This window comes from Peromyscus leucopus, chromosome 2 (assembly GCF_004664715.2).
Source record: "Peromyscus leucopus breed LL Stock chromosome 2, UCI_PerLeu_2.1, whole genome shotgun sequence".
Taxonomy (NCBI): Eukaryota; Metazoa; Chordata; class Mammalia; order Rodentia; family Cricetidae; genus Peromyscus; species Peromyscus leucopus.
In genome coordinates, this window is record NC_051064.1 from 117,055,422 (window position 1) to 117,081,181 (window position 25,760).

General features: G+C 41.6%; 1 protein-coding gene across 3 annotated transcripts; it reads left to right on the plus strand.

Moving 5' to 3' along the window:
* Positions 1–121: 121 nt before the first annotated feature.
* Atpaf1 (ATP synthase mitochondrial F1 complex assembly factor 1) lies at positions 122–25,760 on the plus strand. Of its 3 annotated transcripts, none has more exons than XM_028889273.2 (9): positions 122–933; positions 3,650–3,758; positions 6,080–6,130; positions 6,741–6,803; positions 11,133–11,183; positions 12,375–12,422; positions 14,440–14,535; positions 16,996–17,103; positions 25,507–25,760. In XM_028889273.2, exons 1-9 carry the CDS (start codon positions 608–610, stop codon positions 25,522–25,524), a joined length of 870 nt encoding a protein of 289 aa, XP_028745106.1. In that variant the 5' UTR covers positions 122–607; the 3' UTR covers positions 25,525–25,760. The 3 variants fall into 3 exon arrangements, with proteins under 3 accessions (XP_028745106.1, XP_028745112.1, XP_028745103.1); XM_028889279.2 differs by lacking the exon at positions 25,507–25,760 and adding an exon at positions 18,086–20,439; XM_028889270.2 differs by lacking the exon at positions 25,507–25,760 and adding an exon at positions 22,161–22,872 and having other exon boundaries at positions 133–933.

Here is a 25,760-nt window from a genome sequence, read left to right on the forward strand (position 1 = left end):
CGGGACAGGCATCAAAACTACACAGAGAAACCCTGTCTCAAAAAACCAAAAACAAAAACAAAAAAAAAAAAAAAAAAAAAAAAAACATGCCAGGAACCAGAAGGAACCCAGACTTCAGAGGCAACGCGTTTTAAAAAGAGCTCAGCTCCTAGGTGGAACTTGGTATCTCAAAGATTTGTAGTCAGTTTAGCTTTCCCATCTGTAAAATGAGGGTAATACCTACTTCATAGGTATTATGAAGGCCAATAGGACCTTCTGCAAATAGAAACCAAAAAAGAGAAGCTTCAGCTGTGATGTTCAAACATCCTTTGCTGCTAAAGGAACTGTTACAGCTAGTGCCAAGTAAATTTAGAAAAGGGGCAAGCCCGGTGAGAAGCCGAAGATCCAAGTCAGTTTTTCAGAAGAAGCTTGGCGCGCAGAGGCTGCTGGTCCTGGGAGGGAGGACGTGAATCCCGGCAGACTCCCGGGAGGAGACGCACAGAGCGGGTGGGCAGAGACAAGAGCCACCAACCCTGAGCCTCACTGTCCCTTATCCACTCGGGCACCCGGAACCTTGCGCGCGCGGAACCTGGGTGGCGGAGCATCGGCGTCGCGGACCTTGAAGGCGATGGAGCAGGCGCGCGGGCCGGGGGCCGAGGCTGACGCTCCGGAGGAGGAGGAGGGGGAGGCGCGGGCGGCCATGGCGGCCGTGGTATCAGCTGCGGGTGGAGCGTGCCCCGCGGTCCTGCAGGTGGCCGGCCTCTACCGGGGGCTGTGTGCAGTGCGCAGCCGCGCCCTGGGGTTGGGGTTCGTGTCACCAGCACAGCTACGCGTGTTCCCGGTACGCCGGGGCTCCGGCCTGCCCTCGGGGGGAGCAGACGGTAGCGGGGTCAGCGAGCTGGAAGCGAACCCCTTCTACGACCGCTACCGGGACAAGATCCAGCAGCTGCGCAGGTGCGGTCCTGACCGGCTGGGGGTTGGGGGCTGGGACTCGCGGCGCGGGCAGAGCTTCCGGCATTGCTACTACACTACCCTGCTTGGTGGGCTTGTACTGTCCCCACTATACCAATAGTTTGTTTCTAAGTTCAGAGAGGCCAGGTCACTTGCCTGAGGTCACATCGCTGGTCTCTGCAGAGCCTTGGGATCTTCCCACAGCTTGTGCTTAGTTCTCAGAACGCTCAGGTGAACTCTAAAGCCCTTATGAGGAAGACCGCTCCAAGAGTTGTCCCCTGTGTAGAAATGTGAAAATGAAGCCTTCAGAAAAGGCACTTGATTTGTTCAAGGTCACATGTTGAATCAGCAGATGCCTGACCAAGAGATCAGGTTCCCAGGCTCCCAGCTTAGGGCCCTGACTGCATGGAGTGAGAAAAGTGCAGCAGAGACTAAGAGCGTTACATTTGGATCGCCCTTCGAACCCTTTCATTAAGGTAATGGAGGCGATCTGGAGAGAGGTAGAGGCTTGCTGGAGGTCACACGGTTGGTTAGGATTTATCAGACGGAAACCAGGCTTCCTAATGTTTCAGCTTCCAGAAGGTAAAACCTAGAGATGGAAGGGTGTACTTTAGTGGGAGAGCACTTGCTTACTATGCACAAGGAGGGCCTTGAGATCCATCTCCAGCACTGAGGGGGATAGGTATGGTAGGTAGGGTCATGGCTGTTAAGGTAGTAGGTACAGTGGGTGCCTCATTCCAGGTGGAAGAGTTTAAAGTCAGAAATGGCAAGGGGTTTTGAGAGTTTGGTGGTACAGGAAGGCAATTATGAAAGGAAACAGACATTAAGGGCCGTGAATTCTCTGCGTTTTGTCTCATTTTAATTCCACTCGCTTAATATCATCTTCATCTTCATGCGGACATCATCCTCTAACTAGCATTCATTCACCACTTCTAGTCTTGGAAGCCTCCACCCGTCCACTTTACCATGAGCATAATGATCTCTCACACTTTGTGAAGCCATGGTGGAACAAATGAATGGGTACTTTTCTTCCCTTCAAACATTAGATATTCTCAAATATTTGTCTTTGTCTTTGTTTTGTTTTTTCCAGACAGGGTTTCTCTGTGTAGTTTTGGTGCCTGTCCTGGATCTCACTCTGTAGACCAGGCTGGCCTCGAACTCACAGAGATCCGACTTGCTCTGCCTCCCGAGTGCTGGGATTAAAGGCATGCACCACCACCGCCCAGCTAATATTTGTCATTTTAAAATAGTTTTTTGACCTGCAGTTCTCTCCACCCATTTCTCTCTGATCCCTTTTACCCACAAGCATCTCCAAAGAGATGTCTACTTGCACTCTGAATACTTAGCAGTTCCATTCACGCTTTCTCAAGAGCCCATAATGAGGAAGGTTTCTTTCCTTCCTCTAGGTCATTCCTACCAATATTTATACATGTTGATATTTCAGAAAGTGTCCCATTGAATTCTGCACAGTGTCCAAACTGCTTAGTGTTCCACATAAAGCTTTCACACCCTAGTTCCTGCCAGTCTGTCTAGCCTGATCTAGTATCAAAACTTCAAATAGTATGGTCTAGGTCTAGCTCTAAAATAATTGGAGGGAGGGGAAGTGTTCCAAATATGGGAAACAACAACACAATCAAAAGTACAGTCATGAAACCCCCTCAATCATTTAGGGAAGTTTGAGCACGTTTTTGTTATAATTATCAGTTGTGCTCAGGTACATATTTACATATCTCCAACCAGATAGTAAGTTTCAAGTAAGGACAGTGTCTTAGCTATTTTCTGTGTCCCTGGAGCCTAGGAAGAGCTCTGCTGCCCAGGGTGCCCCTGTGCTCTCTATGCATTGACCGTGGCAAGCTCAGTACATCTGTGGCTGCTAGCCGGGCTTACCCAGTCCTTCCATCTACATAGTAATGAAAACAGTGACATTTGATGTCACATCCAAATGGAATAGGGGGCACCCTATAATGTCTTGACTATGAAGGTCTACCAAAAGGTTAAACAAGATGTCTTTGTCTCCTCACCCATGGTGTTGTGTGTCTCCCAGCCAAGTAGCTGGGATAATGATTTCATCTCAGCATACAAAGCCAAACATCTCATGGTCAGCTACACATTCTGACGTATTCCTAATAATGGTGGCAGCCCCAGCCTAGCTTTCAAGCCAGAAGAGCATCCCTGTTTTAAGATAAAAGAGCATTTCTGATGTTCTGTCTGCAGGTTCTTTGGAGGATAAGTCAGGGAGATACTCAGGTCCTAACTCTTCTCCCAAAGCACCCACTTGGAGCCCAGGATTGAGGGTGGGGACGAAGGGAGACACCAAGAATTATATTCAGGTAAAAGCACAACACCTAGTAGGCGTGCTACAGGATTCCTGCCTGCAGAGCTGAGCCAGCAATATGACTTCAAAGTATTCTTTATCTCGAGTAGCCTAATACCTATAATGTTTTAAGGACCTGAGAAACCAAGCCCTGTATCACCTGGGAATAACTTGCAAGAGATAAGAAATGTATTGATCCCTTGAGGCCTAACTGTAGTTGACCAGCTGGCTTTGCTTTCCACTTTCTTGACTTCCAGGCTTTTACCCCGTTCTTAACAACTGAAAGCAAACCCTACACCCTCATAATGCCTGTGTCCTTTCTTTGTGGACATGGCCTATGATGCCTTGTTATTTCAAAATCCAGAAAGGCCTAGGTGCTTTACCCTTTCATTTACCTTTGGTCAGGTCTGACCCAGCTGCCTTTGAGTCCCGCCTGGAGAAGCGCAGTGAGTTTCGGAAGCAACCAGTGGGGCACTCCAAACAAAGTGATTTTATCAAATGTGTGGAGCAGAAGGTAAGGCCTGCCTGGTCCTTTTTGTGTGTGTTATATGTTTACTGGCATTCCTCCCAGCCCTTACCCTTGAAGTGATCTCATTGATGGATGAGAGGGTAGTAACCTGAACATCTGATCTTTACTCATTCTCCATCAGTAAATGTATATCCTGTTCTTTCTGGGCAAGATCCTGTAGTCATGATGGAATGTAGAGGAATGGAAAGATGGTGCCTGCTCACAGGGAATGCAGTCTAGTGATCAAATCAGTGTACACATGGCACTGAGCTATAGGGAGCAGGGAAATGTTTACAGTGGAGGTCCGGGGTTTAAAGACAGGGTCTCACTGTCTATCACTGGCTGGCCTGAAACTTGTCATGTAAACAAGGCTGGCTTTGAAGTCACATAGATTCTTTTGTCTCTGCTTTCTGGGAGCTGGAATTACAGTCATGCACCACCATACCCAGCAAGATTTATTTACTTTTATTGTTTGTTGTTATGCATAGGTGTGTATGCATGCAAGTATGTATACATGACTGTAGAGACAATTGAGTTTAAGAAGTAGAGATAAGGTAACCTACATGCTAAGAAGACAGGCTCTGGATCCACATGCCAGGGACTGAATCAGAGCTTTCAGCTGCCAGCTAGGTAATTATGGACAAATTATATAAGTTCTCTGAGCCTCAGTTTTGCCTATTTGTGAATTCAAAATAGTAATAATACCTACCTCACAGAATCATGCTAAAGACTGAATGAACTGATATCATCAGCTCAGTCCCTGGCCTTAAAAAGAACTTAATATATCATTAGTCACTGTGATCCTTGAGCAGTCAAAGCTGGAGAAAGCATGTGGGTAGCTATGTGTATAATAATCTAGGACAAGGCTTTCCAAACTCTTTGACTATAACCCACAGTAGAAAATATATTTACATTGCTACTTAGAATACACATACATGTTACAGCATACACATTTTTTATGGACCAGTGATATGTAATACATTCCTTTTTTTTTTTTTTTTTTTTTTTTTTCTGGAGCTGAGGACCGAACCCAGGGCCTTGCGCTGCTTGCTAGGCAAGCGCTCTACCACTGAGCTAAATCCCCAACCCCAATACATTCCTTTTCTATCTTTAGGCTGGTTCTCATTCTGTAAACCAGTCTCATCTGGAAATTATTAATAACTCTCGAGCTCTCAGTCATCCTCCCACCTCAGCCCCCCATGTGTTCAGATTGCAGGTGTGAGCCATCATGCCTGGGGAGTGCATTCTTATTTTTCATTTTCCAAAAAGTTGTGATGACAATCCACTGAACTGATTTCACAACCTATAATTTGAAAACTTCTAAGCTGGGAGATGCACAGAACGAACTCAGGAGAGACTTTAGCTAGGTTGGAGCCACTTTTAGTTGTTTCTGGCCCTTTCAGAGAGGAAGTGTATTAGTTGTTACCATGTTTCTGTGACAGAAATTACCTTAATGAGGAAGGATTGATTTGGGGACATGGTTTCGGGCGTGTCAGTACAGGTCAAATAGGGTGTGGGCTCAGGAAGCAGAGATGGGACTATAAGAAGAGACCAGGATAAGATAGAGCTCCTAAGGACATGACCCTAGTGACATCTTCCTCCAGATAAGCCCCACATCCTACCTTTCATCACTTACCAATATCAAAATAGCATGAATCCAGCAAAAGATCAATCCATTCATTAGGTCAGAGCCCTCATGACCTACTCATCCCTGGAAGTGCCATCATAGACTTACCCAGAGGTACACTTTACACATCCCCCAGGCACCTTTCAATCCAGTCAGCGTAACAGGAATATTAACCATCACAAGAAGTCTAATTAATAGAGAAACTGAACTCAACAGGACTCTAGTGTGCTGACCCCTACCACTAGACATGCTATCAGGAATAATCAGTTCTAGAAATTACATCTCTCCATGTCTCACCTGATCTGTGGCTGGTCTGGAATAGGTCAGAGCGCCAAGCACAGAAAGTCCAAAAAGAACAAATTGGGAAGGAATCCTTCATGTTCCTTCACACTCCTTCATAGTGGCAGGTGTAGAATGAACTTCCTGTTAGGGGATTCAGTGATTACTAACAAACTCTTTCTCATCTCTGCATCTCAGCATCTTAGCAGAAGGAAAATTGTCCATAAACAATAACTTTTAGAATAGCATGTACAGTGTTGTAAAGAACGGATAGAAGTGAATTCTCAGGTATAGAATTACTTAGTGAGATTGCCAACTTCCGTGATTTGGTTTTCTTTTTTCTTTTCTTTCTTTCTTTCTTTTTTTTTTTTTTTTTATGAGGAAAGTATAGTTTAATAGCCTGTCTCATCATGTATTTCAGACAGATGCCTCAGGGAAACAGCCTGTGAGCAAAGGATTCACTAAGGACAAGGTAGGTTTCTAATTAAATATAGAAATCCAAGTCTGAAGTCATATGGGACATCTATAATAAGAGGCTGCAAATTTAAACATATTTATTGTGCTCAGTGATCTTTTTTGTATAAGGTGATATTTTTTCCAACAGTAGAGATGAGAAATATTTTTCTAGATTTTTGTGTCCTTGACATGACCCCCAGCTTCAGTATCGGTCCAAGGATGCTACAAGAAATTTGAAGGAAATGGAGTGCACTCCTTTCTGTAGAAAGTAATTTTCAAAATCAAAGCACCATATGTAGTCTGTACTTTATTGTGCAGATAACGAGCTCCCTGGTAGGACAGCAGCTAGGGTTTCTCCTTTTTTTACCAGCTGCAAAGGGCTGCAGGACTCATTGGTGAGACGGAAGCATTTGGGGGGTGCTTGATGACCTAATAGCTACTCTCCAGGAATAGGTCTGTGTGGGAGCAGAGACTCACGTTCTCTGAGCGTGTGAGTGTTGAATGCTTATTCTGTACCTACTAAGGTCTGCTTCACTGGGCTGACATTCTATTCTACAAGGCTTTAGACAGAATTCAGCTGGGGTTGTTGTTAATTGTAAATGTTAATTGCTATTTCTTCTTTCAAGACTCTCAGTTCAATCTTTAACGTTGAGATGGTGAAAGACAAAACTGCAGAGGAAATAAAACAGGTAATGAATGAAAATGGGTAGGTACCCTCCCTGAAAGTATTTGCTCTGTGAACCAAGTCTGAGACCAGAAAAGGTCATACATTTTTCTGACACCTTTTTCTATCCCAAATGAAAAGTAGTCACAAGGGACAAAAGTGATGAGTCACATAAATAACAGTGACACGAGAAATGTGTCTTTCTTTGTCTTGCTTTGATATGGCTCATCAACTTCGGTTTCCCCTCTTTTTTATCCCCGTTGCCCATGTACTGTTTGAACTCCTCAGAACTCCACACCTGCATCCCTGCCCTACCTTTCCAAACAGGCTCCCTGGTGTGGTGCTGGCAGGGAGTGGTAGGCATGGCTGCAGCTTTCCCTGCTCCCACTTGACGTGACCTTAGCTGAGTGTGCTTAAGGTTCTGCTTGCCTTGCAGAGAAGATGGTGTGCTGGTTAGAACAGAGACTTTCAAAACAAGCTGCCATTTTTTTTTTTAAGTCCTAGCTCTGCCACTCTGCCACATTTGACCAGACAAGTTAATTTTTCAGGGCCTCAGTTTCCCCGCTGTGAAGTGATAACAACTGTACACCTACTTCTTGAGCTATTTGAGAATTAAATGAATTAACATTTGTGAGGCAATCCTGACACAGAGTAAGTGCTATAGCTATGTTTTAAAATAAATGAAAAAATACTATGTTGGGAACTTGTTTGCAGATATCCAGTGACAACTCCTCCCTAACCCTATATTCACTTCCTTAGCACTGTGACTCAAGGACCTTCTATAGAAGCGTCCTGAGCATCTCCCTTGAAAGCATTCGTGATCTCTCCTGCCTGTTTGATCAGTCTATGTACCTTAATTTGCATTCATTCTGTGTACCTTAATTTGCATTGCTAGGTTGTTTGTTTGTTTTGGGGTTTTTTGTTTTTTTTTTTTCCTTGAGGCACCGTTTCTCTGTGTAGCCCTGACTGTCCTAGAACTCACTCTGTAGACCAGGCTGGCTTCAAACTCAGAGATCCACCTGCCTCTGCCTCCCGAGTGCTGGAATTAAAGGTGTGCACCACCACCGCCTGGTGTTTGTTATTTTTTTATACCTATAATTCTTTTCTCTCTAGCCTGTATGAGACTATTTGAGCATGCTTTATACTTCCCTGAGTTATATTAGGTGTATGTGCTAATTAACAATGTAGTAATGAAAGGGATAATAAAGACAGGCAGACATTATGCTTGTTGCTTCACTGCTATTTTTTCATTAAATTCTAATGTCCACCCTAGGAAGTAGATTCTGTCATTCCCAATTTAAAGATATGGGGTTAAAAAATAAATATTTATGCAAAGCAATGTTCTTAACATTGGCAATTATAAATTTTAAAAAAATCAATCACTTATAAAATATTGAGGATTCTTTACATCTTACAATATCAAATTCCAGCCAAGATTCAGTTCTTTGATTAAAAATAAGCACATCCCTGTCAATAGTATGTAATTATATGTATGTGAAAGAATATTTCTTTATGATTTATTATGAGTAAATGTTTGATTTGTACACCTATTTTATATTGCATATTCCCATATTCAAATTTCTCAGGCAAAAAGAAAGTCGTAAGTGGAAAACTTTAAGATGCCCTAGTATAAGCTAAATTCCCTCCCTTTGCAACTCCCGCCCATCCCCCAGCAGTACTGGGAATTGAACCAAGACCTCATACATGGTAAGCAAGTGCTCTGCCACCACGCTATACGCCAGCATCACAGTCACCTGACACTGTTGGATTGCGGGGCATTGGTGACAGCACAGGCAGATATCCTGCCCACAGAGGGCTTGCAAACCAGTAGAGGAGATGCAGTCATACGCTAATGACCATATTATAGACTAGCATATCTGTGTTAATTTTCTATTACTACAGAAAGACACTGTGACCAAAAGCAACTTGGGGAGGGAAGTGTTTATTTCAGCTTACAGTCTGTAGTCTGTCATTCAGGGAGGTCAGGGAGGGGACTCAAAATGGCAGTAACCTAGAGGCAGGAGGTAATGCATTGGCCATGGAAAAGTGCTGCTCGTAGGCTTGCTCAGCCTGTTTTCTTATGTCTCAGGACCACCTGCTGTGGGATGGCACAGTCCACAATAGGCTGGATCCTTCCACATCAATCATTAATTAAGAAAATGCTGGAGGGTTAGCTCAGCAGTTCAGAGCACTTAGCCCTCTTGTAGAGGGCCCAGGTCTGATCCCCATGGTGGCTCACAACCATCTCTAATTCCAGCTCTAGGGGATCCAACACTCTCTTCTGACTTTGTTAGGAGCCGGGCACAAACACAGTACACATACATGTATATGCAGGCACAATGGGTCATATACATAAAATAAAATAACTTTAATTAAAATGACATAGACTTCACAGCAGTTGTAAGCATTTCTCAACTAAGTTCCTGTCCCAAATGACTCTTCCTTCTGTCAAGTTGACATAAAACTAGCCAGCACAATCTTTAGAGAGATAAGTGCAAAGACATTTCATAGGAAAACTTCTGACTGAAATGATGAAGGAAATACAAGAAATGTTAGAAAAGTGGGAAGAAAAGAAAAAAAAGCTGTAAGGACGATAACGTGAAAAGCATAATAAAAAAAAAAAAAAAGTGCAAACACAGACATGCATGTGATTGCAAGGATATATGCATATGTACTATATTGTTAATAATTAAAAACATATTCTAAGAAAATTAGGAACACCAAATAATCTTAGTTTATAAACAGGACTTTTGCGGTGGTGGCGCACACTTTAATAGCACTCGGGAGGCAGAGGCAGGGGATCTCTGTGGTCGAGCAGCTGGATACCAAGTGAGTTCAGGAAAAGCAAAAGCTACACAAGAAACTGTCTCGAAAAAAAAAAAAAAAAAAAAAAAAAAAAAAAACAAACTTTCCTTTCCCTGTTTTCTAATTTTATACTATGTAAACCTATTCACTACTTTGGGTTATTTGTGTCATGAAAGTCAACTGTACCCTCAGAGAGGACCTCTGACTGCTCTGTACTCTAGTAGGCCCTAGACCAGCAGGCCTTATCTGCTCCTGATATGTAGGACTTTCTGGAAGCATAATTTTAAGAGCTGCCTAGAATATAGCAATAAAAAGCTAACATGATTTTTAGTGTCTGTTCTGCCAGTCTCAGAGTTCTATTAGCTCAGTTAGTCTTCATAACAGTCCTGTGAGGCTGGCGTCACTGCTGTTTTATTGATGTTATTTAAGATGTTTCAGTGATTTGCCCAATGTGGAATAGCTAGTAAATTATCAGGGCTAGGATTTGCATCCCAGGCCACTGACTACAGACCCTAAACTCTGAATGGCTCATATCATTGCTCTCTGAGAAGGCCTACAGTTGGCTGAGGTGGTATGGGTTTAGGGAAGGGATAAAGAACCTGTGAAAAACCTATCACCAACAAGAAAGATCCTGAGAACAATTATTTCAGAAGTCATAGAGGCAATTTCTTTGATGGAGTTTTTTTTTTTAATGTTACTACTATTTTTTTATGTGTAGGTGTTTTACCTGCATGTATGTCTGTGCACCATCTGCATGCAGTACCTGTGGAGGCCAAAAGAGTGTCAGATCCCCTGGAACTGAAGTTACAGATGGCTGTTAGCTGCCATATGGACAGTAGAAATTGAACCTGGGTTCTCTGCAAGAGCAGCCAGTGCTCTTAACTGCTGAGCCATCTCTCCATCCCCTGTTATTATCTGCAGTTGTCTGTTTGTATGGGAATTTGTGCACGTGAGTGCAGGAGCCTGCAGAGACCAGAGGTATGGGATCCCACTGGTCTCCTGGCACTGGACTTTCAGGCAGTCATGAGCTGCCTGATGCATGCTAAGAACCAAACTCAGGTTCTCTTCAAGAGCAGTAGATGCTGTCAGCCACTGACCCATCTCTCCAGCCCCCAGAGTTTATTATTGAGGGGTACAGTTTGGGATCTGGACAGGTGACCCATAAGTGAGAAGCACTTTCTGCTCTTTCAGAGTATCTGTGTTCAGTTTCCAGCACCCACATCAGATGACTCACAACTGCCTTGAACTCCAGCTCCATGGGATCCAACACCCCTTCTGGTCTACAAGAGCATCTAAAGAGCGCTATATACACAGACATATACATTTTAAAAAATGAATCTTAGGAAGACAGTTTTAGAGAATTAGAGTTTACTCATTCAGAAAAGCATGTGTTATTAAATTTTTTATTATCATATGCATAAAAAACGTTGCAGTGGAGTTTTCCTCCCTGTTATCAGATAGAATAATACTCTGAGAATGAAAGCTATCACTATTTCTTGGCAGACTTGAAAAGATTACCCATATGTCACAGATACTTTATTTATTGCAGATTTGGCAGCAGTATTTTTCAGCGAAAGACACAGTCTACGCAGTTATTCCTGTGAGTAATGTGGAGGGCGGTGGAAGTGCTGCAGCATGAAGGTCAGCGCTCCAACCCTCTCCGGCAGTCGCCTTTACTCTTCCTGTGTTTATGACATCTTGAGAACTTAGACTTTACAGCTCTCAGGGTTTTTATTATGCCCTAAGCACCAGAGATTGGAAGCTCCATATGGTTTATTTATCACTTTTGCTTTCCCTCTTTCTGGTTTAGAAATGTTTCCAAGGCTCTAACCAGGGAGGCTAGTGTAAGTTCATGTTTCTGAGTGATTTCCAGATGCATTTTATTGCCTTTCATTTTCCAGCCAAACTGCTGGGATTTAAGATACTACCTCCAGCATAGCTTTCTTCCCTTCTTGTCTGTAAATGGTAGATGCCTGAGCTGACCTGGAGCTCCTTCCTGGCCTTTCTCCAGCTTTTCCCCTTAGCAAGTGGCATTTTCTTGGTTTTACCTTCTTGAAAATGTCTTAGAAGTAATCACTGGCCATTGCCTTACCATTAAGGTCTATGACTAAGACAGGATACAACTGTCTTCTCTAGTTAAGATTATATCTTACTCTAGACCAGGCATGGTGGCACACACCTTTGATCCCAGTGCTTGAGAGAGAGAAGCAGAAGCAGGCAGGTCTCTGAGTTCAAGACCAGCCTTGTCTATATAGCAAGTGAAAAAAAGAAAAAGATTATATCTTACCTTAAAGTACACTGAAGAACAGTTATATTCTCAATACATAAGTATAAGATTAAGGAGGAAAAATGCATACAAAAGGAAAAGCCAGGCCTTTTGGTTATGAAGAAATCCCTGTCCTTTGTTTTTTAACCTCTTACACATAGATACTCTTACCTTCATGAACTCCACAGTCTAAACAGTCTGTACTTGTCATTGTGTTTTAGACCATTCATACCAATTCACTGTTTGAACAGGCTTTCTCAAGGCTCCCTTGGAGTCAGCTGGCTCCTTGGAGACTTGAAGCCTCAGAACACTTCATCTTCGTACATAATTTGTAGCAATGAGCAGCAAAGCATGCATCTGGTTTTTCCTGTCTTTTTCTCATAAGATTGATTTGTAAATGATGGAACTTAAAAGCCTGTTTCAGCCATAATATAATTCTAGAATTCAGTTTTGGAAAATTCAGTTGATTGTGACTTTTCATGTCTTCCTATTTGTGAGCTAATTTTATTCTTTTCTAATTTGCAGAAAGAGAAGTTTGATTTGATCTGGAACCGGGCTCAGTCCTGCCCAACTGTAAGTCTGTGGTAATCATTTATGTGGTAATTATAAGAATTGCTTATAAATGCTACCAAATAGTTGATTTCAAACCAGTCCTTCTCATAATATAATGCTCTATTAACAAAGGTGCTCACATGTTAATTGTACTGATAGATGATATTTTCTTCCTTATAAATGGCGTTTTAGCTCTCTAACACGTTAGGCCTTTCTGATATGGGTCTGAATCTATCAGTGAATGTACATATGAAAAGGCACCTAAGAGCCTAGTGCAGTGATGCACGCCTTTAATTCTGTTCATCCTAAGTCTGCCTAGCAAGTTCCAGGCCAGAGAGACCCTGCCTAGCCAGGCAGTCGTGGCACATGCCTTTAATCCCAGCACTTGGGAGGCAGAAGCAGGCGATCTCTGTGAGTTTGAGGCCAGCCTGGTCTACAGAGCGAGTTCCAGGACAGGCTCCAAAGCTACACAGAGAAACCCTGTCTGGGGGGGGGGGGAGAAAAAAAGAAAGAAAGACCCTTCCTAAATGAATGAATGAATGAATGATACTAGAAGGTACCTAAGACCTTAATCTTTGCAGCCTCCTTTAGGTTCCTGTATTAGAATTTTCTTTACCATTTTATTCATACTATTCTGATAGTATGTGCCAAAAATAGATTATTATTTTGTTACTGAAGTGGTGAACTCCCAGAAGGCTCCAGGAAAAGGAAATGGAGAGCTGATTGTGTGTTGTAGGAGTTTAGCAGAATCACTGTAGCTGGGTAGATATTAGAATAAACAACCATTTTTGAGAAGTACTTTGACCTTGAAGAATCCTTGTGGAAAACAGTGATTGTTTCCCATGATTTGTAGAACTGGTTTTTGTTTGTTTGTTTGTTTTGTTTTTTTAAAGATTTATTTATTTATTATGTATACAGTGTTCTGCCCGCATGTGTCCCTGCAGGCCAGAAGATGGCAACAGATCTCATTATAGGTGGTTGTGAGCCACCATGTGGGTGCTGGGAATTGAACTCAGGACCTCTGGAAGAGCAGTCAGTGCTCTTAACCTCTGAGCCATCGCTCCAGCCCAGAACTGTTTTACTGAAGGGGCATTGCAGCCATCCCATGACTTGGTTACAAGACGCCTCAGGCATACCTGAGGCTCTTGTATTATTGTGTATTGCAAACGATATATAATAAAGGACTAGTCATGAGGGCATGTGATGCTCTCCTTTAGTAAGACATATAAATTAGATTAAGGACCTTGGTATAAGGTATACCTTTGTGTAACTTTCAATAAACATGCCTTTGTACTGCCGTTCAGGGTTCAGTCCATCAGAAGAGGCTGAACCTTGCTGCTGCCACATAGGCCTTAAAATTTCATCTTGGAGTGCCTTCTTTCTTCAACTGGCCCGTGCTCCACTGTGCACCTTGACAGATGTGACAGCCAACTTGTCAGCAGTGGTTGCTAGGGTTTTTCTCAAGCATTGCTTGCAGAAAATAAGGAATACCTAAGTAAACTGGAAACATATATTGGTGGCAATATTGCTAAATGTCAGCCCTCCTCAAATTTCCTCTCTGATGATTTCCTTCTTAGATGGGTTGAGAAATGTGGATTGAGAAACGTGCTGTGTTTGTTATTCTATCACATAATTAATTTCATAATTTAAAAAAAGTTTTTAAAGTCAAGCATTATGGGATAGGGATATAAGTCAGTTGGTAGGTTACCTCTCCCAGCATGCACAAAACCCCAGGTTCAATCACCACCAGCATCCCATTGACTGGTTGTGGTGGCATGTACTTAATCCAAGTACTTGAGAGATAGAGGCAGGAGAATCAGGAGTCAGGTCATGCTTGGCTGTATCTGAGTTTGAGGCCAGCCTGGGATCCATGAAAAATTATCTTTTACAAAAAAGGGAGGAGGCAGAGAAAAGAAGGAAAGGGAGGGAGGGAAAATTAAAAAGCCAAACATTGAAGAAATAGAGTGGTACAAGTGATTAGACATTGAAAAATGACTTCATTTATTCATTTATCTGCTTGTTTTTCTGTTTCCCACAGTTTCTTTGTGCACTACCAAGAAGAGATGGTTATGAGTTCTTTGTAGGACAATGGACAGGTACTGAACTCCACTTCACTGCACTTATAAATATTCAGGTAGGTACCATATGCCCTGCAAAACACAGGGTAGGAAAACCAACCAAACAAACAAACCTGTCCTTTGGTGAGCCTAGAAGCCTTCCTGGAGGCTGGGGTACAGAGTATCTGCTCACTCCAGCAGTACTTGCTGGGGCACTGATGAACTGTCATATGTTGACAATTTAGGCTACTTTTCTAGACCTCGCTTAATAGCAGACATTTGAAATCGGAATACTTTTCTCTAGCTTCACTGCCTTTCTTTTGTTGTCTCCCTAGACCTCTATGGCAGAGATTGCATGTGCCTACTTAATAGACATGGATAAGTCAAAATGTTATCTTCTTAACCCAAGCTGTAAGCCCATTGAAGGCTCCATGTTTACCTATGTTTATTAACCAAGATAGCCTCTTCCACGCTGTTAGATGAATAGTTTTGTTTTTTTTTATAAATTTTAGTCTATTTGCTTTCTTTTCTTTCTTTGTTTTATTCCCAAATTATTTATTAGAGTAAAAAATATAGCTCAAAATATATTTGAAGCTCCTTAAAAAAGAAGTTAGTATTTTTAGTTCACAATAACTAGGATTGGCCTTCTATATTTGGAGCTCACATCTGGTAAAAAATAAATAAAATAAATAAAAATAAAAAAAAAAAAAAAAAAAAAAAAAAAAAAAAAAAAATAAATAAATAAAAATCATGTATTGTTTTGACTTTAACATTGAGGCAGATGGCACAAAGTAGAATATGGAGCAAGTTTTTACATTGCTGTTTGAAAATTTGTTGAGTATATGCTGTATTAACATTTGATAGATATTATACAATGGGTATTTTATACCTGTCATTTAATATTCTCAAATGAAGTGGTTACTGTTATTATTTCTATTTATAGAGAAGAGAGTGAGCTTAGGGAAGTTTGTATTACTAAATAATAAACTATGTTGAGTCCAGGTTGTCTGGCTCCAAAGTCTATAAACTTAAATATTTACCATTGTCTTAAGGATTCTGCTTGGTCCTATAGATCTATGAGAAGAGGAAAGAAAGAAGGAGTTCACAGAGAAGTATATGAGAAAGTATATGATAGAGCTCATAACTAAGTATAAAAGAGCCAAATAGATGTTAATCAGAGCAGATGTTAACTCTAAAATGGGATTGGAAAGGGATACAGAGGGATCCTCAAGTTGTATCTTTCTCCTTGTTTGCTTTCTGTTGCTGTGATAAAACACCATTCCAGAGGCAACTTATGGAAGAGAGAGTTGATTTGGGCTTCCAGTTCCAGAGGGAGACTTCTGGCCAGAGCCAGGACCTGAGAGATCACTCTTCAACCACAAACATAAAGCACAGAGCGAACTGGGAATGGGTGAAGCTATAAATCTCACAGCCTCCCTCTGCCCCCAAGATGTACTTCCTCTAGCAAGGCTCCACCTCCTAAAGGTTCCATATCTTTCCCAAAATAGCGCCACCAACTGGGGAGCAAGTGTTCAAATACCTGAGCCTCGGGGAGACATTTTTCATTTAAACTACCATAGTCTCTAATGCTTTCTTTCTTAACATGGATTGAGAAGTGTATGTCTGTTTGTGATGTTATCATGTATGTATTTCATAACTTAAACTTTCAGAAAACCTTTCAGAAACATAATGACCAAAATAATTGCTATATTAATATATTGTGTAGTATACTACAGTATATTGTATAGTAGTATGTTGTGTAGTATCCTAATATATTGTGGCCAGAATGACCAGTATATTAGAAGTGCATAGAGAGAGCAGAGAGGATGAACTGTTGAGAGTGCCTTAGCAATAGTTACGTACTGTAATTAAAGGGTGCTTGCTGAAGCTTTAGAGATGAAGCCAGGGATCTGTTTTGAATGTAGCTATTTTCTTTCATACTACGGAAAGGCATTTAAATTCAGCTTCTCTTCCTAGACTAGACTGGAAGTCTGGTGACCTCACTGATCATTCTTCGTGAAGTTACACAATTCCCTTTTCTCTCCTTCCTGCCTCAACAGATAATAGTTTAAAGCCACACAGTAGAAATCTGGCTCATGCACAGACTTTGCAGTGCTTGCTAGAGCTTAAGAGAGCTCCGTCTTCAGAGCTGCCGCCGCTGCAGGAAGTAGGGGACTGCACTGGTCCATAGAATTGGCAATTACACAGGCACGTCGCTTTCTTTAGAACTTGACTTGGTAGCTGCCTGTACCGCTTTGTTTTTAAGTGTATGACCACAGTGAAGGATTCACTGCCTTCGTAAACATTCTCTGGGAAAAAAGCCAGATCTTTTCCAATTGGAGACACAAATAACACCATGAAAACTGTCAGTCTCCCCTGCCTTTGCAGGCCTGGCCTTGTCCCTCCATACCAGTCCTCTAACTCACTAGCCACCCAAGGGCTATTAAGAGTTAGACTTTCCTCCAGACTGTTGCTTTGAAACTACAGTTTGCTGTGGTGGTACCTTATTGAGCTTTGATAAGTGTTCCTCTGTGCAGACCCGAGGGGATGCCGCAGCCAGCCAGCTGATTTTATATCACTATCCTGAACTTAAGGAAGAAAAGGGCATAGTGCTGATGACAGCAGAAATGGACTCCACGTTTATGGTAAGAATCTACGTTTGCCTCTTTGGGTTGACCTAGTATTCCTGCGGGTATTAACTCTTGCCAATGCCTCGGGTCTGATTAGGGAAAGATAACTTTGTGTATTTTGTTTCTTATGGTTGAAAATAATTTTGTCTTGCTTACATGCATCTAAGTTGAAGTGCAGTTATTCACAGATAAATAGATGGTTTCGTTTGTCAGTGCTGGCTTGTTTCATTTTACTTTTTAAGTGTGTGTGTGTGTGTGTGTGTGTGTGTGTGTAAGTGTGCACGCGCATTGTGGGTATGGGGCACATGCCAAGATGCATGTATGGAAGTCAAAGGACAATTTCTGGAAGCCCATTCTCCTTCTGCCATCTAGGTTCCAGGGGTCAAACTCAGGTCATCAAACTTGCAGCGAGCAAGCACCTTAACCCACTGAGCCGTCTCACTGGCCCCAAAGATAGGTTGTTTTATTTTATTTGAGACAGGGGCTCATATGTAGCCCTAGCTGGCCTGTAAGTAGCTGGCTGGTCAGTAAGTAGACCAGGCTGGCCCCAAACTCACAAAGATCCACCTGTGCACTACCATGCCTGATGCTGAAAATAGTTTTGCATTCTCATTTGATCACAAAATTTCACCTGCCTTAAACTCTTTTAGAGTTAAATTTTCATTTAAACTAATATGCGATCATTTATAGTCATTATTCTCATTTAATACAGAATATTATGCATTTTATTAAAGAAGCATGAATGTGTTTGATTATGGGTCATAATACACAGTTATATATTATCTTCACCTATACCTTTTTAAAATCCAGTAATACCAAAACCAAGACACATGTGGCCCTGGAGATTTCAAGTAAGATTGTGGACACATAGGTGACTTCTGAAGTGTAAGATGAGCTCAAAATCTAGAGTAATAGTTGTGTCTTTATCTTCCTCTACACTATTCATGGGTGTGTAACATTCACCATTGGATTTCCTTTTCTCTTTTTCCATTCCCAGTTGTGTTACTAGGCTAGAACATCAACCACATGCCCATAACTAATGATGCCCACTGTGTTTCCCTGTGCATTCAGGTAACAGAGACAGTTTTATGTCTATCTAATGCTTGCTTGTTTCCATTTCGTTTGTCTGACAGAGATTGTTTAGGATGCCCTCAGAAGACTGGGCACTTCAAAGCCTCTTCCTCCATTACCACACCCATTTACATTTCCTCTTTGTCTTTACCAGATACATAAAGAGCAATAAGTGATTTCAGCAAGCTCCTGTCTCAAAATAACAGTGGACTCCAGGTCGGGAGCAGAGTGAGGCCTGTGCTTCCCTGACTGTTATTCCTAAACTACCCAGCTTTATTTCTCCTGTTTTTCCTTCCTCCTAAACTGTTTCTGTATCACACTCAACTGGATCCAGAATCCTCTTTATAAATCTGTATTTACCATTAATTGAGATAAAGCTGCAGAAAAATAGTTTTGAGAAGACCACACTTTTAGACTGTTAAATCTGAGGTACCTATTAGTTATCCAAGTAATGTAGACAGATACATGAGTCTGGTGTTCAGAAAAGTGCCCAGCTGTTGTATGTGGATTGTATTTAAAGCTGTGAATTGAATGAAATACCAAGAAAATAAATGAGGATGCAGAAGAGAAAAAAATAAGAACTAAGTCCTAGAGAGATGAAGAAACATCACAAAGAAAATTCAGAAAACCAGTTGTGATACAGGGAGATTAAGATAGTAGAAGGCCTGGAAGCAAAGGTAAGATGTTCTAAGCAACAGGGAGTGTTTATTTGGCCCACTTTAACTTACTTATAGGGCAAATGAAATAGACTGAAAATTTACTAGACTTTATAGACATGAAAATATTTGGGGACTTTTAAGAACAGCTTCAGAGGAATGGTATGATTATAAATAACCATAATTAAATTTAAGAACAGTGGGAAGAGAGGTTAGGAAAGAAAGAGTAGAGTGTGAGATGGAGGAAAGAAGTGGGAACAAGGATGTCTTTTACTTTAAATAGTGAATAAATAGATGGAAAAGTGTGGTAGGGAAAATATTAGCCATATAGGAGAAGGAAAAGAGTAACATTCTGGGTAGACAAATCTGGAAGTGAGGGTTTGATCTTTGCCAGGAGTATATTAACTGAGAGAAGTCAAGATATGAGGACACAGGTATAGTATCATTAAATGAATAGTTACTTGCAGCTTGTGGAAGTTCTTGCCAGATTCGTTGTTGTTGTTTTATGAAAAGAAAGGCTTTGAGCTTAGAGTAAACATGAAAGCATAGTTAGACATTTGAGTCAAAAAGAGACAGTATGCCAGCCATGGTGGCGCACACCTTTAATCCCAGCACTTGGGAGGCAGAGGGAGGTGGATCTAAATATCAAGTCAAGGACTACATAAAGAAACCCTGTCTCAAAATAGCCAAAAAGTCAAAGGAAGTTTTACTTACATATTATTTAAGTCTACTTTAGTTCTATAACAGAGTTGAGTAGCTTGAGACTCTATGGCCCCCAGAGCTTAAATAAAATGTTTACTCTTTATAGAAAGTGTTTGCAAACCATAGTCTAGGAAAATGGAAAAGAGAATTTGTGTAGGTACTGGCACGGAGAGGATGTCAGATTTAACTTGTCCAGTCATGTGGTGTAATGATATAATTGAGAGGCCAAGAAGCTTAGGATGAGTGCGAAGGGATGCTTACACTTACTGGCCAGAGAATAAAGCTGGATAAAGAGGGAAGTGAGAAAGCAAACACACCAAGAATTGTGGACTTGAGCTACAGACTGTTAGAGTTTGGAGTGAACTAGAAAGGTTAAAAAAAATAACAAAGTGCAGATGTTTCAGATTGAGATTTGGAGAGGATATCATTATTGATGGCAAAGAAATAGAAAGAAATAGGACATACAGACTGTACTGTATTTTTTTTTTTTTTATCTCTAGCAAAACACGGTGTCTGGCTATGTTTCAGTGAATCCTAGAGGTCAGAGGAAAGTTTTTCTTGATTCTGTTTTACCACTTCAGGCTGGTAGGCTCAAACTGATACAGTTTTAGCATCATTAAGGTTTTGGAGGGTTGGGTTTTTTGTTTTGGGGGCCTTTTTTTTTTTAAGCTTTATAACATTTGACAACATACCAGACAATATTCATTGCCTTGTATAAACCACATTAACTATGAGATCCCAGTATACTTGGCTCAGCAGATAAAGGCACCCATCACCAAGCCTAATGACCTGAGTTTAGTCCCCCAGGACCCACATGGTAGAAGAAAGAACTAACTCTTGGAACTTGTTCTCTGACCTTCATTGGGTGAGCCATGGCATACCTGCTAACATACACACATAATAAATTAATAAGTAAAAATGTACTTTATTATTTTTAATTATGTGTATATATGTAGGTCTGAGTGTGAGTATGTGCATGTGAGTGTAAATGCCCTCAAAGGCCAGATATCCCTAGAGCTGGAGTTATAGGTGGTTTGAGCCACTCAACATGGATGCTGGAAATTGAACTCAAGTCCTCTGCAAAAGTAATACATGCTCTAAACCACTGAGCCAGCCCCAATTTAAAAAATAAAAGGCTTAAATAAATGCTTTATAGAAAGAAGTACAGCATACAGAGACAAGAAACACAGCCTATGGTATTTATAAATTCATCTTCATCATTCTATAGCTAGACATAGCATACTTTTTTTTTCTTCCAATGCTAAGAATTGAACTTAGACCTTGCATTTGTTAAAGCAAGTACCCTACCACTGAATTAAGTCCAGGTCTATATAGCATACTTTAGGCAGTCATTTTTTAAGTGATTTTTTTTTTCCATATTTGAGGGGAGTGCTTTTGTCTGTGTAAACATAGTAATAATAGATAAATATTTCTGGCCAGCTAGAATATTTAGAAAACAATATTTTAGTTAATTGTTTTTTTCTTTCATTTTATATACTATTATTGTATGTGTATATACATGTATGATGGAGAGAGGTTGTAACCACAGCACATGTGTATGAAGATCAGAAGACAACTCTGTGGAGTCAGTACCCTCCATCCATCTTTATTTGGGCTCCCGGAATCAAGCTCAGGTCTGAGGCAAGGGCCTTTACCTAATAAGCCATCACCAGCCCTCAGTTATTCTTCCATGAGATTCTGAGGATGTTGCCCAAGCATTCCCCTATATGCCCACCTGTCATGTAATAGGCTCCCCATCTCCTGACAATGCACTCTGAACCTTGGAATTGGTTATAAGTGGTTGCATAGCAAATTGTCCCACAGTTTCTATGGGACAAGAACTCGGGAGCAGCTTAACTGGGTGATCCTGGCTCAGCCTTATGAGGTTGCTGCCAAGACGTTGCTAGGAATACAGTCATCTGAAGATTGACTGGGCTTAAGGATCCACTTTTTTCCTGAACACATTGGCTTTTCTATAGGACTACTTGAATGTCTTCTTGATATGACAGCTTTCCCCAGAACAAGTGATTCAAGACATGTTCTTTTATGTCCCAGTGGTTAGAAGTAACTCATTAAGTACAGCCTCACACTAGGCATGGAGGTTGGACTCTACCAAAGGAGGGAGGACCACGAAAACGTGGACATTTTATAACCATCACAACTGGCTTTGGTACTGTTTTCCAGACTGGAGTACTGTCAATATCAGGGTGTATTAAAGAGAGTCTAGTTAGTCAAAACGTAATACTTGCAAACTGATTCTAGAGCTGGGTAAGTCTTGCCCCTCTTCCTCAGATGGATGTAATGGTTATTTAAGAACTAAATAAAAAGAGAAACTGTGAACATATAAACTAACTTACTCAGCAAACATTATGTCACTATGTATAGGAACATACAAATAAGTCATGCTGTCTGTATCTTTGAGGAATTTATATTAGAGAATACAGACCAAAAATGACAAATATGAGGGAAAGTGATGGCAATGGTAAACAAGAAGCCTTGGTTACATGAAGAAGAAACATCTAACCAAGGCGAGAAGTCAGGGAGTCAGAGCAGCTTTCCAGGACCAGTGCCTCCACCACCAACTCCCGCACAGAGCTGTGGTCCCGTGCAGGAAGGTGCCTCACTACTCTCATTGCCTTGCAGAATGTTGCTGAGGCGCAGTGCATCGCCAATCAGGTTCAACTCTTCTACGCCACTGACCGAAAGGAGATCTTTGGGCTAGTAGAGACCTTTAACTTCAGACCAAATGAGTTCAAATATATGTCTGTCATCGCTGAATTGGAGCAAAGTGGACTTGGAGCAGGATTGAAATGTGCCCAGAACCAGGATAAGACTTAGAGATATCTGGATTGGCCCTTCACAGAGTCCGCTCAGTCCTGGATAGCCTGAAGCCCACCCACACCCTTGACCTCCAGAGCTCAACATCTGCAACAAGCAGTCTGTAAAGAGTTGTCGTATATGCTTATTCCAAGAAGTGATTGTGGGCACGAGCCCTAATACTTGATATTCAGGAACGAAGATATACAAATATTTTGATAATTACCTCTCAGCCTAAGGGTTCCTTTTATGTGTTTCTGGGCATTTAAACAAGAAATATTCAGGGATCTGCAAGACTACTGGCTGGGTTTTATTCAGTGTAGCAGTGAAGTTGCATTCTGGCCATTCTGACTTCATAGCTCCCAGTTGTATGTCTTCATAAACCTGTAGCAATAAGCCTGAGGATCTTAGAAATGTCGGCTCTATGTATTCTTTCCATGCACCACTGAGCTGGCTAAAAACATCACCCAAAAATCCTGGCCAGACTCAATACAACCAGCTCTTCTCCTCAAAATAAAGACTTTCAGATGCCTCTCCAGAGTTGCCTTCAGTGTAACTCAGCGAATTACAGACATAGTTAAAGACACAGATACAATGCCCACATTACTGTTAAACAGTTGCTTATGGCCCTGTTCCCTGAACTCTGCCTGTGAGAAGCTGATGAATCAGTTCAGTGTAAATAGAACCTTTTGGTAAGGAGCTCATTCCAGATTTGCATGACTAAAAAAACGCATTATATGAAAATGTGGGTGGAAGCAGTTGTTCCCAGATTGAGTGTGGGGAAGGTAGCAATAAAGCCTGGTTTTCAGTCTTTGTTACACAAAATCGTGGCAACTAAGCTGTACACTGTTGGTGGCCTCAGTGCTGGGGGTTAATTTTGTCAGAACTCATCTTGGGGCTCAGTGATTTCTTGAAATGCCAAAAGTAAGCAAGTTACAGAAGCAGATGTATCATTCTGTAGCTCCGTGTTCATTGGTGGAAAAGAATGGTGGGTCCATACCAGCCTTATGAACTCAAAGCCCCAGTGTCCCCCAGTATTAGTGCCGGTCCCTGCACCACAGCTCTCATTGACCTAATGTGCTCCACCTTAAAATGCCACCCCAGTCTGATGTTAGATGCCACCAAATACGGTGAACAGAAATTTAAGTAGTATTTTCAGTTTATGTGTATATGTTCTTCACTACGGACTTTTTTTTTTAGGGTGGGCCTCTCTCAAAGCTTTTTAAGTAGGTGTGGTGGTTTGAATAAGAATGGCCCCCATATGTTCATATATTTGAATTCCTAGTCACCAGGGAACAGAACCATTTGAAAGGATTAGAAAGATTAGGAGGTGTGGCCCTGCTAGAGGAAGTGTGTCACTAGCAGTGAACTTTGAGGTTTTAAAAGCCCATGCCAAGCCCAGAAAATCTCCCTCCCCCCACCCCATATGCGGGTCAGGATGTAACTCTTAGCTACTTCTCCAGTATCATTCCTGCCTGCTGCCATGCTCTCTGCCATGATAATGGACTGAGCCTCTGAAACTGTAAGCAAACCTCCAATTAAATGCTTTCTTTTATAAAAGTTGCCTTGGTCATGGTGTCTCTGCACAGCAGTAGAACATGACTGAGACAGTAGGGTTGGCCATCCCATTAGTTTCTGGACAGAGAAACAAGGTGTTTGTTTAACCTGGAGAAGCCGTTCTGTGCTTTCAGTTTCTCTAAAGGTTGAGTTGTTCTCTGATGCAGCTTCTAGACCTGCTGTGGTCCCAGTAGTCTGCATTTTGAGAACTTGAGTGCTACCAACCCTGCAGTTTTCCTTAAATGCCTTCCACACTTCTGGATGATGTATGTCTGGAGACAGCATTGGGTGGGGCTGCTTTTGTGGGTATCCAGCTGTGTTTGTTTTCTCTCCAGAGAGACCCAGTTCTTAGTCATAGAACACTTTCATGACACCTCTACTAGAGGATGAAAAAATGCTGGAAATAAAGAACTAGCCGTTCATTTCATAGTTCCGCCCAGCTTTGCCCTCAATCCTGTCTTGCCAAAGAAGGGTGATGTATCCATGGGTAGTTATATCATTGTGACTGAAGTAGCATCTGACAGTTGTCAATATTTATTTTACCAAAGAGATCTAGCAAATAATAAATGAAAACCATAGCAGTTAGTCTGTAAATGTGTTCCCCGATTCCAACGCGGTGTTTCTAAGATAGGCTTTGGAGCTCATTGAATTGGGTTCAGATATCAGCATTACTTCCTTAGTTTGTTAATGATAAATTACTTAACAAACTCTGATTCTTACTTTTCTTCTGAACATGGGGATGATATCTACCTCATAGGATTATTTTGAGACTTCAGTTAGCTTACATACAGACTACAATAGAATTTAGTACATGTGGGGTCCCTTCTCTTCTCTACTTCTTCACTGAAGCCCCAACACAGGAGCTAGTAGTCGATCTATGTTCCTAGCATGCATCAGGTCCTGCATTTGGTTCCCAGCACCAGACAGAAAGAAAGTCAAGTCGGCATTTCAGACGCACGGATCACTCTTCATTTTAGCCAAAACAACAAATTCTGTCTCACGGGTTCTCAATTTGAGGTACAGTGGAATCACAAGCACTTTAAGATGTAGTTCCTAGGTGCTGAGTCAAAGTATGCAGAAAGCACTGACAACTTACATTTTAGTATGTGTTCTAGGTGATTCTGATGTGGGTAATTAGTGAGCCTTTGTGAACCATTGCCTTATCCTTACGAAAATGTCCACTAGATGGGTCTTTTCTCACCTGCAGACATTCACATAGTATTTAGATTCCTCTGCCCTTTATCTTCCTCATCCCTTTGTATACATCACATTATATTTATTTTGTGTGTGTGTCTTTACCCCACTAGACTGTGAGCTCCTTGAGGGCCAGGATTTATCTTTCTTCTCAGTGCCAAGGACATGACCTGAACCACAAAAGAAACTCAACTGTTGAGCAAATAAATGATACACATCTTAGTCATAAACTCTTATTGACTGATGCATTTCTCTACTTGATCCTGTCATGTTGTGGAACCCCACAGGCTCCTGTGTTTGAACACTTGGTCCATGGCTGGTGGCCCTACTTGGGGAGGTTGTGGGACCCAGCTGGCCAAGGTAAGAAGCAAGGCCTTAAGTGTTATGCCAACTTCTAGTTCAAGATTACTCTGTTTCCTAGTCCATGGACTCAAGGTGAGCAGTCCTCAGCTCCCACCCTCCTGCTGCTGTGAACTCTGCCAGGCCTTCCCAGCCCTGATGACTGAGTAGACCTGCTGAAAGCACAAACCCAAGGAAATCCCTCCTTCCTTAAGCTGTCTGTCAGGTATGTGGTCACCAACACAAAAGTAACTCGTGATACGCTTGAACTCCTATCTTTCATCTCTCTCTCTCTCTTTCACTCACACTCATTCTCGATCTCTCCCGCCTGCCCCA